The sequence below is a fragment of the Zootoca vivipara genome, chromosome 3, assembly GCF_963506605.1.
Source record: "Zootoca vivipara chromosome 3, rZooViv1.1, whole genome shotgun sequence".
Taxonomy (NCBI): Eukaryota; Metazoa; Chordata; class Lepidosauria; order Squamata; family Lacertidae; genus Zootoca; species Zootoca vivipara.
Window position 1 is genome coordinate 18028354 of NC_083278.1, and position 12735 is coordinate 18041088.

General features: G+C 42.0%; 1 protein-coding gene across 1 annotated transcript in view; it reads right to left on the reverse strand.

Moving 5' to 3' along the window:
- APOB (apolipoprotein B) overlaps positions 1–8738 on the reverse strand; it is a 50227-nt gene extending 41489 nt beyond the window's left edge. The window contains exons 1-3 of the mRNA XM_035109988.2: positions 8583–8738; positions 6612–6647; positions 932–1047 (exon numbers count right to left, since the gene is read on the reverse strand). Of these exons, the coding sequence (XP_034965879.2) occupies positions 932–1047; positions 6612–6647; positions 8583–8637 (207 nt within the window). The 5' untranslated portion in view covers positions 8638–8738. The remainder of the gene's footprint in view (positions 1–931; positions 1048–6611; positions 6648–8582) is intronic.
- Between the last annotated feature and the right edge of the window lie 3997 nt (positions 8739–12735).

The window sequence follows — 12735 nt, forward strand, 5'->3', positions numbered from 1 at the left end:
ACACAACCTTGATGGCAGAAAGCGAGGAGGAATTAAAGAACCTTTTAATGAGGGTGAAAGAGGAGAGCGCAAAATATGGTCTGAAGCTCAACATCAAAAAAACCAAGATCATGGCCACTGGTCCCATCACCTCCTGGCAAATAGAAGGGGAAGAAATGGAGGCAGTGAGAGATTTTACTTTCTTGGGCTCCTTGATCACTGCAGATGGTGACAGCAGTCACGAAATTAAAAGACGCCTGCTTCTTGGGAGAAAAGCAATGACAAACCTAGACAGCATCTTAAAAAGCAGAGACATCACCTTGCCGACAAAGGTCCGTATAGTTAAAGCTATGGTTTTCCCAGTAGTGATGTATGGAAGTGAGAGCTGGACCATAAAGAAGGCTGATCGCCGAAGAATTGATGCTTTTGAATTATGGTGCTGGAGGAGACTCTTGAGAGTCCCATGGACTGCTAGAAGATCAAACCTATCCATTCTTAAGGAAATCAGCCCTGAGTGCTCCCTGGAAGGACAGATCGTGAAGCTGAGGCTCCAATACTTTGGCCACCTCATGAGAAGAGAAGAATCCTTGGAAAAGACCCTGATGTTGGGAAAGATTGAGGGCACTAGGAGAAGGGGACGACAGAGGACAAGATGGTTGGACAGTGTTCTCGAAGCTACGAACATGAGTTTGACCAAACTACGGGAGGCAGTGCAAGACAGGAGTGCCTGGCGTGCTATGGTCCATGGGGTCACGAAGAGTCGGACACGACTAAACGACTAAACACACATCTTCCCAAGCAGATTTTGGGGAGCGATTGGCTTCACCTCCAAATACTAACTCTCCACTCACCCCAGTACTATTTGTATGTACTTTTCCACAGAGACCCTTGTCATTGTTCATGTGTCTTTGTTACAGATTTCAAATCGGCATTGTTCCTTCTTCCTTCTTACCTTACACTGAATTTTGGAGCCAGTGTGTGAATCTGCCGTTCCTTTTACGCCGCTTCCTGTGTCCACTTCATAGTTATAGACATATTGCCTCAAGTGCTTGAATCTGGTTGTGTCTCCTACAAGGTGTACATGAGGAAGTAGATTTTTATTAATTTTTGCATACATTTACGTAGGTGTAAAAACACTGCAGGATTCTCTTTCATACTCAAACCTCCTTGGACCACAGCCAGAAACTTGAATGAGGAAATGGCAATAAATTATCAGTGCTGGATATAGGAAACAATTTATCTATTTGTATCACATTTCAGTTTTTGTTATGAATTAGTTAAAGGGCTCTGGACGTTATGGTAAAATGCTATCAATTTTTAGGAGCGGAGTGAAAGTGTTTTAATTAATTGATGGATTGTCCCAAAACTAGAGTATATGGCAGAGAAATGACAAATTAAACAAGCAAGGTATCAACAGTATTAGTATTATAAGAATTTCCATAGAACTTTCACTGTGTGACCCACTTGTCCCCTTATTCTCACAACAGCCATCTGAGGTAGATTAGACTAAAAGATAGTCAAGTGTCGTGTCGTGGTTACTGTGTCGGATTAGTACTGGAAAGACACTGGTTCAAATCCCATGCAGCTGTTAAGCTCACTGGCTCACTTTGGACCAGTGAACATCTCTTTTACCTAAACTACCTCACAGGATCATTGTGATAGGATGGAAGAAGAACTATGTATACCACCTCCAATCTCCTTAGAGAAACTGCAAGCAATAACAAGTAAGCTTCATAAATGCAGTCCTTTTTGCTGCTTGTGCCAGTTTATAAAGTGAATTACACTTTGGAATGCTGCAACCAATTTGTGTTCTGTGATTGAAATCTATTGCACATCCCCAATTTTTTGTTTTGTTTTGAACAACTGCATTACAGTGGAACCTCGGTTTATGAACAGCTCGGTTTACGAATTTTCGGTTTACGAACGCCGCAGACCCATCTGGAACGGATTAATTCACTTTCCATTACTTTCAATAGGAAAGTTCGCTTCAGTTTATGAACGCTTCAGTTTATGAACAGACTTCCGGAACCAATTACACCCATGCTTTGGGTTAAGTACGCTTCAGGTTGAGTACTCCGCGGACCCGTCTGGAACGGATTAATCCACTTTCCATTACTTTCAATGGGAAAGTTCGCTTCAGTTTATGAACGCTTCAGTTTAAGTACTCTGCGGACCGTCTGGAACAGATTAATTCACTTTCCATTACTTTCAATGGGAAAGTTCACTTCAGTTTATGAACACTTTAGTTTATGAACAGACTTCCAGAACCAATTGTGTTCATAAACCGAGGTACCACTGTATATAGATACAGGGGTACCCTGCTCTTCAAACACCTTGGTTCTCAAACGCTGAAATTCCGGAAGTAGGTTTCCGGTTTTTGAACTTTTTGGGAAGCCGAACGTCCAATGCAGCTGTCAGCTGTTATTTCCGAGGCACCTGTACTAATCAGAAGCTGCACCTTGGTTTTTGAACATTTCGGAAGTCAAACAGACTTCCAGAACGGATTAAGTTTGGCACTTTTGTTTTTGTTATTTAATTTGCGTTTTTGTTTTTGAGGCTTTTTTCAGTTAATTTGTTTTTGTGACTGTGTGGAACCCAGTTCAGCTACTGATTGATTGATTGATTGATTGTGCGACTGCTGAAATGGATAAAAGCCCCTCATCCAAACAATGATTATCATCAGTGCAGGTAAGAAAAAAAAAATTATCATCTGCAATACTGTCTTATTTATTTTATAGTACAGTACATTGATTATTGCTTTCATTTTATGGATCAATGGTCTCGTTAGTAAAATTCATGTTAAATTGATGTTTTAGGGTGTTTTTTCTAAAGTCTGGAATGGGTTAATCTGTTTTGCCTTACTTTTTCTGGGAAAGCAAGCCTTAGTTTTGGAACGGACTTCTGGAACAGACTAACTTTGAGAACCAAGGCACCACTGTAGTAGGTGGCACAGCACAACCTTTGTGTAAGGTGTGGGCTGGTTTTGGACTGTCTCATCCATCAGCCCTCAACACTACAGGCAGCATACACCACATCATCCACAAATATAGTCATACCTCGGTTTAAGTATGTTTCGGTTTGAGTACTTTCAGTTTAAGTACTCCATGGACCTGTCTGAAACGGATTAATCCACTTTCCATTACTTTCAATGGGAAAGTTCACTTCAGGTTAAGTTCACTTCAGGTTAAGTACGGACTTCCAGAACCAATTACACTCATACTTCGGGATAAGTACGCTTCAGGTTGAGTACTCCGCGGACCCACCTGGAACGGATTAATCCACTTTCAAATACTTTCAATGGGAAAGTTTGCTTCAGGTTAAGTACACTTCAGGTTAAGCACAGCCTTCCGGAACCAATTGTGTACTTAAACCAAGGTACCACTGTAGATTTCAAACCACTGTTCTGTGCTCTTCACAACTTTCGGGGCACCTTTCTTTCCCTATCAGTCAAGAAATGGAAACCTGACAAAATTCAACACCATTTCATTATGGTTATAAAGAGATAAGGACAGCAAAGTTAAGGTATCCCTTTAGAGTGAATAAATGTAACTGTTGGTTTTTTTCCTGTTGAACTTTTGGAATTTGCTGGTGTGTGTTGTTTAAATTCATTAACATGCTAGCATAATACAAAACAGAACCAGTATTTTCAAGCAAGAGAGATACAAACGCCTGCATGTTAACTGGGGTCCTGAATGTGGTCTCACATGAGCAGGGGTCCCCAGGGGTGGATCCCGAGGGATGGGTCAAAAAAAGGATACCTACTGCACCCAGACCTGTGAGCACTGGACTTTTGCTTCATGAACACAATATTGAAAAGATGGTCAGCAGACTGAGTTCTAAAAGTGCAGCTGAATTGTTGGGGGAAACTCATTCCAGACAATCCCTTTCTCTGCAACAAGCGATCGGTGCTAACAGCTCCAACCGTTTGTTCATCTGCACAGATTTTTGCTCATTGCAATTACTCTGCAGCCTGCTGTTAAGTAAGAGGATCTCTGGTTCCAGGCCTCCGCCAGCAAACCATATGGTACATATGGATGATTAAGTGAAAGCAAACAAGTATTAGCTTTTCAGCCACCAAACTGACATTTAACTATATCTAGTCCCGTAGAAGTCCATTTACTCATATAGGATGACAATAGATCTTGCTTAGCTGGCTCATCCAGACTGCCTTTTGTGCCACATTTCTAGGCATAAGTCTGAGCTTTAAATCTCCATGTCTGGGTGTTTGTGGGGTTTTTTGCCCAGTACTTTCCCTGGGGAAAACCCGTGTATTACCACTGAATTGGAGCACATGGCAATTAGGTTTCTGCAGATTGGCGCCTGCTCCAATTCAGTGGTAATACGCGAGCTTTCCCAGCGGAAAGAACCAAGACCCCCCCCCCAAAAAAAACGCTCAAAAACACTGGGAAGCACAGCACAAAATGAAGTCTAAATGAGCCCTACATTTCATACAAGCTCAGCTGAATTTTACTCAGAGTAAACCTATTAAAATCAATGGACCTAACTTAGTCATGTCCATTAATGCCAGTGGGCTTACTCTGAGTAAAATATAGTTGATCGCCACCCAAGACAACTGTTTCCTATGCTCTACTGAGCTATCCAGTAGAGAATTAGTATTTACTTTACTAATTCCTATGTACTACGGTATTAAATTTAGATACACCTGTACAAACTTTGTTTTTATGAAGCTATATACACAAAACAAGATAAAACTGAGAAATGCTGCAAAATGCATAACTGTTCTCTAAGCTGGGTTGAAAAAGTAAGTTTGGCAGCAATCCTAACTATGTCTATCCAGAAGTTTGTCCCAGCACCAGATTTAGGGAGTATGGATAGCTCTCCCGCACAGAGCACCAAACCCAGAGGACACAAAATTGTGAAGATCCGTAATTGAGAAGATCCATTTGGGGGCATCAATTTTTGGCCTAGCACAGGGCGTCATATTATGAAAGATTACCAAAGTTCACCCCGGTAGGGCCTACTGGATTCCAGGGGGCCTACTTCCAGGTAAGTGGGGTTATGATTGCAGCCTAAGTCATGAGTGTCTGCAGACGGTGCTAAAACACCATATTAGGAAAGGAAAGCTTATCAAGGGGCAGCAAGAAAAACACCAACTCATCAGATACTTTGACCCTCAAAATGAACATCAAGTATCTAGCCAAGGAGTTCAGGGCAAACAAAGTACTTTACAAAGGTTGCTCATAAACACTTCCTGATCCCTTGACCCTGTCATTTTCAGGCTACCCGGTCCTATATTTTATTTTTCAGCAAACATTATATACATTTTAAGGAATGTCTGGAATTCACATGTGATTTGGGACATTTGCAAGGCAATGGTGACAGTCAAAAGAAGGCTGCCAACATTCACTGAGTTTTCAGGCGTTCAGAAATGTTGTCTGGGATTGATGGAATTTACATATGAATGCCAAAAACACATCACATTTCAGACATTCGCCAAAACACGTTGGTACATTCAGATATTTGGGCTAACACTAGCGAAGAAGCAGACAAAGAGTTCAGTCACTTGTATCTCTTGGATAATATAGACATAATTTCTCAGATCCACACCTGTAACCCCCACCCCACCATGAAGAAATGAAAAGTCGGCTAACAAGAAGCGAGGCAAGACAAAGGGAACCCATGTTTAAAAGTCAGAACCAAAACTGCTGCCTTTCACAACTATGTTGGAAGCTACATTTCTCCTTTACAGTTTCTAAGTGCAAAAGAGTTTTGCACAAGTGAGGATCCTGTAATATAACGGTATCATTTTGGGGTCGTGTTTTACAGCAGGGGTCCCATGGGCCCACTTGCAAAGCAGAGAAACTGTTGTAGGTATACCACACACTCGCCACAACCAAGAACCCAGAACAACCTATTCTGTAGGCTCTGGGAAAGTGCTTCTTTCAAGCTAACTTCAGCAGTGGAAGGAGGCATTGCAAGAGCCACAGAAAGCCTCAGGGATAATCATATGTGTGCCTGCAGGCACCATGCTGGTGATGTTTTAGAGGAAGGGATCAGGAAGGCATATAGGCATGCATGTAATTCCCCCTCCACGCACACAAACCCACTTCATAACATATTGGGCAGGTATAAGAGCCAGCAAAGAAAAAGTAGTGATTGATTTTATTGAATTTATATACCGCGCTATACCCACAGCTCTCAGGGCGGTTCACAGAATAAAATCAGAATATAAAACCACAAAATACATAATCAAAATAGAAACAACCACCACCTAATAACCGCCTGATTCAATAGTCTCTGTTGACCCCCCCTTTCATGTTTTGAATAGGCTGTTGATCTTTACAATTTTTGAAGCACATCACACACATTTATGCATTTTGTGTATATTTGCCATCCTCCCCACTTCCTGACCCCCAAACCCCAGTGCCAGTTACAGCTAGAAATACTGCTTTGGGGTGGTGAATGGTCAGCAGCCACTGCTATCATCCCTTTCTAGCCAGTTCTAGCCAGTTAGCAGTGCACAGTGATGTCTTCTCGGCTTGCCACTCAGAACTCTGCTATATATATCTGTGTGCATCGTATGAAGCCCAAGCCCAAGAATTCGTTGAGCAGAAGTTTTGAGAAACCAGGAAGAGAAGAAGAGCATAAAAGACCAGATAAAAATTGCTTACTTGAACAGCCTGGATTTGAATTTTCAGGCCCATCTTCTGTAAAATAAATTAAAACAAAGGACAACTTCAGTTCCAATTATATACCAGAGGAACAAAATGCAGTATAGTCGCCTTGTAAACATGCTGTTTATTGCTGTTGACCCACTTGAGCAGAAATGTTCACTCAAGCAGTTTGTGGATTGAATGATAAAGCTGCGTTGACTCTGATTTTTGTCTTTGCTAACAAGTAGACAATTTATTGTGCTGGTGAGGGATAATGCTTCGGTCTGAAAAATACAGACCTTCAAGAGAGGCATGGCTGGTAAACGAATTTATTGCAAATTGTCCTGGTCAATAACTGTTCTCCATCAAAATATACATTCTGCCTCAGGCTGCTTAGACAACTATCTGCTTTGAAAGGGTAAGTGGTGCTAAAATATGCTTCCTTTCCAAAGGCTGTTTGGCTATGAGTATGAGTATGTGATTTGCCATATGCTTCTCTGTCTGAAATGTTGAAAAGATCCATTTGTGTAGCGTAACATGCATGTCAAATAGCTGATGAATCCACATTGTTGATCCAGAGAAAGCATTGAGTTACACTGAGCATCAGTTTAACATACCAAACCTAGTGGAGAACCTGATCCTGCTAAAGTGCTATTTTCTTTAGTGGGTGAAGAAGAATGCAAAGGAATTAGATGCAGTCCCACTTTGTGAAGAATGCAGGTCCACCAAGCAGAAAGGGAAACTGAACCCAGAGGCGACAACATCACTGTTTGGCTCCAAACAATGGGACTACTGAAGCAACTTTTTCAACCCAATATGAAGCATGCTGACAGACCAATCCTACTCAGAAGTAAGCCCCATTGAGTACATTTTGTGTGTTTGAAATTCCCAGGTGATTGGTCATAGGACCGTAGCCTTACTTTGAGGTCAACTGAAATCCACAGAGTTTCATCTGGAGAAAATGTGTTTGGTATCAGGATGCCAGCCTGCGATCCTGAACCCAGTTCCATTTGTTTGAAGCCACTGACTTAAAAGGGACTTTGAAAAGCAAAGGCAGCAATTTTAGTTCATTCAGGGGGAAAGCTCTCCAAAAACAACAGTTGGGCAATACCTTCATTAGGACTGATGCCCAATCCTTTCCATGTTTATTCTGATCCTAGCGGGACTTGCACCTTGGTAAATGTGTTTAGGATTGCAACAGCCTGATGGCCCAGTCCCATGCATGTTTAATTCTGGAACAGGTCCTGAAAACATGCATAGGACTGTTCCCTCAGTGATGTCCTTGGGACAAGATGGTAGCTTCATATTACAGCAAATGCTTTACACAGTGAGTAACACTGCAGGTTTAATTTTTAAACAGTAGAACTTGGAAAGCTCATTCACTATTTGGTGACATTTTGGTTGTTTCAAATAAAGGTATTTTCCAATTATGGGAATTTTTTTTTTAATGGACCAACACATGTTGCTTTCCATTTACGTTTTTTGATCATAAGCCACACTGGAGACTCTGGTATAAAAACAAAACAGCAGCAGAATGCAGAAAGGAGCCTTTCAACAGACATATATTTCTGTTACCAAACGCCATCTAACTTGTCACATGGCAGCTGACCATAGCTGCCAAGTTTTCCCTTTTCTCGCGAGGAAGCCTATTCAGCATAAGGGAAAATCCCTTAAAATAAGGGATAACTTGGCAGCTATGCAGCTGACAAAACCTCAACCTCCTCCTTAAAGGGGTAAAAAGCTAAGTAAGCAGAAAACACACAGTGCCTGGTATGTGGAATAAACCAGGCATGTACCAGCAGAGTGCGCATGTCTAGATCAGATTTTCATAGATCCACAGTCTCATCAATAGATAACCATCTCTTATGGGAGCAACGGGCCATGACAGTCTATTCCCCACTTCTCTATTAAATGTAATATCTAGGGGCTGTTTTCAAAAGGGAAGACCTTTCCTCTCCACCTCCACGCTAAAAGGCAGAAGCTACTTACGTGCCAAGGCAGCACTGCTGAGTAGCAGAAGCAGCCAGAGCTGTGGGGGCCCCATGTTGACCCTGTGGCTGCTCTGCTCTGCTCTGCCCTCTCCTCTCCTTCTTCTCCCAGTCCAGCGTCAAAAGAGAGTCTGAGCGTCCCCACTTGGACCTGCCTTTAAATAGTCCGTGGGAAAGCAGCTGAGCCAAACGGTTTAGAAGTTCGGAGCAAATTACAAAAGGTCCAAAGGTTAGAGTCCTGGATCCTCTCTGCAAGAGCTGCGGGCAGGCTCATCTGGGCTGGTTCAGGCAGCAGAAGTGTGCAAAAGGCATGAAAGGGCAAAACAGTCCCCTGAGCTTCCTGGTTCATTCATATGCCATCTTACAGACACACCCGTTTACCTGGGTATCTTTTGCATACAAGGTTGGATATATTTTACAGATAATATGATAGCATTAGGCATCCCAAAGGACCTTTCCCACTAAACTGAGTGGAGAATTACATTTGAGGAATTAGGATCCTTGACTTTTAGGAAACATCTAAAGGCAGCCTTGTATAATGTTTGATGTTTTATTGATTTTTAAGCATTTGGTTGGGAGACACCCAGAGTGTCTGGGTGGCATAAAAATAATATAGTAATTATTATTATATTATTATTCTCACCAACTAAAACTCTGAATTGGCTGGGATTAATATTAGAGGGCTAAGCATGTCTATCCCTAACTGGTCTACAAATGATCACAGGTGTAGGTATCCTTAGGCTAATGTAGATTGTTTGGGCCAAGGCTTTAGAATTGCAACTGAGATCAGTACTCAACAGAATTCAAGGAAGTTCATACCCTCCAACATATCTCCAACAAAAATAGGGACGTCCCATTCCATAATGGTAATTTTATTATTTATATCCCACAGCTTCCGCAGACAGTTTTCTGGTCACGTGGCCAACATGACTAAGCCGCTTCTGGCGAAACCAGAGCAGTGCATGGAAATACTGTTTACTTTCCCGCTGTAGTGGTACCTATTTATCTACTTGCATTTTGACGTGCTTTCGAACTGCTAGGTTGGCAGGAGCTGGGACCGAGCAACGGGAGCTCACCCCATCGCGGGGATTCGAACCGCTGACCTTTTGATCGGCAAGCCCTAGGTTCAGTGGTTTAGACCACAGCGCCACCCACATCCCTATTAACTAATTCATCATTAGTTATACCTTAATGCTGCTACATGAGAATGTTTTAGTTATATTATTCTGCTTTATTGTATGTTTACCATATACTACAGTGTTGGGCCTTTGTTGTGATTTCATTTTTGCTTTAGTTTATTGTAGGTAGCTCAGAGCCTTATTTTTGAAGAAAAGCAGCTTATGAGCATATATTATTAATCTCTTTCCTGCTCTCCCCTCTCTATATGAATGCTCCATTATACTTTGAGAACACGAAGAAAGCAAAATATAAAATGTGTGTGTGGAAGAGAGATTGATGTGCTGTTTGGTACAGTTTCAATTTTTAAAAGAATTCAGCACATACTTAGAACATTTAAAATACAATACCAGATTTTCAAACTCATTCCTGAAGCCTTAATAAAAACCTATCCACAATTGTGGAGCCCTAAGCTTTGTTTATTTTAAAATTTGATCGTAATGCTCGACTTATAAAGGCAACTTTGTGTTCACCTAACCCAGGCATCCCCAAAATGCGGCCCTCCAGATGTTTTGGACTACAATTCCCACCATCCCTGACCACTGGTCCTGTTAGCTAGGGATCATGGGAGTTGTAGGCCAAAGCATCTGGAGGGCCGCAGTTTGGGGATGCCTGACCTAACCTAATTTGCAAGTGGTTGTATTTTCAAAGAAAAGGGAGAAATTTCAGCAGCTAACTACATGTTACTTACAAGTGCACACATTAGAGCTCAGAGCTGGGTTTCATTTTAGACAAGCAGATAGCGTGTGTGAGTGTCTTTAATCCTTTGTTCCACACCAGTCTACCCTTTCTTTTCTAAGTGTTTGTTCATGTTACCACTTACTCTACATCCAGTGCAGTTTCACTTCTGGTTTTTGAAGCCACATTCATACAACGTTAGCCACAATCCATATTGATCCTACAGTGTCTTGGGAAACCCTGCTGAATGATGCAATATTTCTCAAAGCAGCTTCAATCCGACTAGCAAACTTAAGCTATGTTCACGTTGCACTGGAGAATGGCGTGTACATTTGAGACAGCTGTCACACATGTGGAAATGCATGCACATGCACAGATGGCAGCTTCACGAAAAGGGGTGGGGTATTGGTGGTTGCAGGGGCAAGGAAACCACAAAGGTCATGCATGTTGGGCGAAGACATCTCCACCTCCTCTGTGATGTGTACTGTGCAAATGTGGCTTGAAATGCAGTGGAGGGGAGGAAAGGAACTTGCCACCTATCCCAAGTCTGCAACCCTAAACACACCTACTAGGGCAGGGGTCGGCAAACTTTTCTTTTTTTTTCAACATACTTTTTATTAATTTTACAAAATACAAAAAACGGTACATACATAAACACCTTTTCCACCTCCTTCCTACCCACCCACATGGGTCCTCCCCTGCCACAGAAGTATCCCATGTATGTGAACAGTCCGAGATGGTCCATTTTATGCTTGGATTTCTGTCCTCCTCCCCCTCCCCTGACCCCAAAGCCCCCCCCCTGCCACCAGGGAGCTCCAGCAAACCAGGGCAGTACGCAGGAGGCCATCCATCCAACCATCTATTGTCATACCAAAAAAAAAGAAAAAAAATAGAAATAGGAAAAAAGAGAAAAAAGAAAGGGCAAAAAAAGAGAAAAAAACAATACAAAACAGAAAATTTTTTCTTACATTCATAATTGTAAAACCATATTTTGTGGGCTTCCCCTCCCCCCCTTCCCCGGTTTTCATCCCTTTTTTATCATCTGCAACAGTTTCTTACTTTATAAAAATACACCTTTGTATCTTATACAACTTATAAATCAATTGTTAACATTTTCATCTAATATTCAAATCACTGAAAAATCAAACTCCCATTTTATCCTCCCGTGCCTAATTTTTACTCCCTCTATAAGCCTCCATATTTTCACATTTTTCCAAAATCCATTCACTTTTAAAACTATAACTATTCTCAATTTAACCTTACATCCCCGATTACCGGCTCCACCCCCCCAATCCAGCAAATTCCATAATCAGCAGACCAGTTATAAACCTGTTAATCCATCCTTATAATCACAACATCACTTTCCCTTCACCCCACCCTCTGTTTACAGTCTTTTGCCATCCAGGCCACCATACAAGACCCCTGAGTTTCTTCTCTTCTCTGCATATTTTTTCCTTCTTCCCTGTGGGCGTTCTGGAGTTCCAGTAATACCAATCGTGCCCTCCTCAAAGGCAGGGCACTCCATCCAACTTTTTGTAGGGTAAAGTCATCATTTTTTTCGTGGTGTGTTTCATTTTGTGTTGAATCATCACAGTCCTCATCTTCATCTTTTCCTTCCAAATCACAGTCACCATCATTGTCATTCTCACATTCATCTTTTTCAGTGTCAAAAGCTTCATCTTCTAAAAAATCATATTCTGCCATCACCATCTGAAATTGTTGCTGTAACTCTTGCCGTCGTATCTCCTCTTGACATAGTTCTATTCTTGTTTCCCACATTAAGGTCAAAACAGACCGCTGGAACTCAGGGGAACACTTTTTTGTTGACATAGTTCAATCCTGCCAAGGTCAAAACTTGTCACGTGGGGTGGAGTATGATCACAGTTTATTTTCTCGACTCCATTTTAACAAACTGGCTGCATTCTTCAAGTCTTATTAACAATAAAGTTCGAACTCACATTTCACAAACATTTAAACCAAAAAAGAAATTCCACAAAGTCCAGAAATACAAAGTGAAATAAAAATTGACTTATAAATCCTGATCAACTCACTGGGTTGTCTGGGCTGGGTCGGCAAACTTTTCTGCTGGCTGTTGGAGCCACGCCCGCCGCTCTTTCCCCACTGGCTTTTGGAGCCATGGCGGGGGAGGAGGTGGCACTTGCGGCTTCCTATTGGCTGCAGGAGCTTCATGCTGCCAATAGGAAGTCGTGGCTGTGTCCCAAAAGTCAGTCTCCGCACAGAGCTAAACCGGTGCACAGCGACGGTTTAGCTCCACGCGGGGACTAACCGAGCTGGCGGCA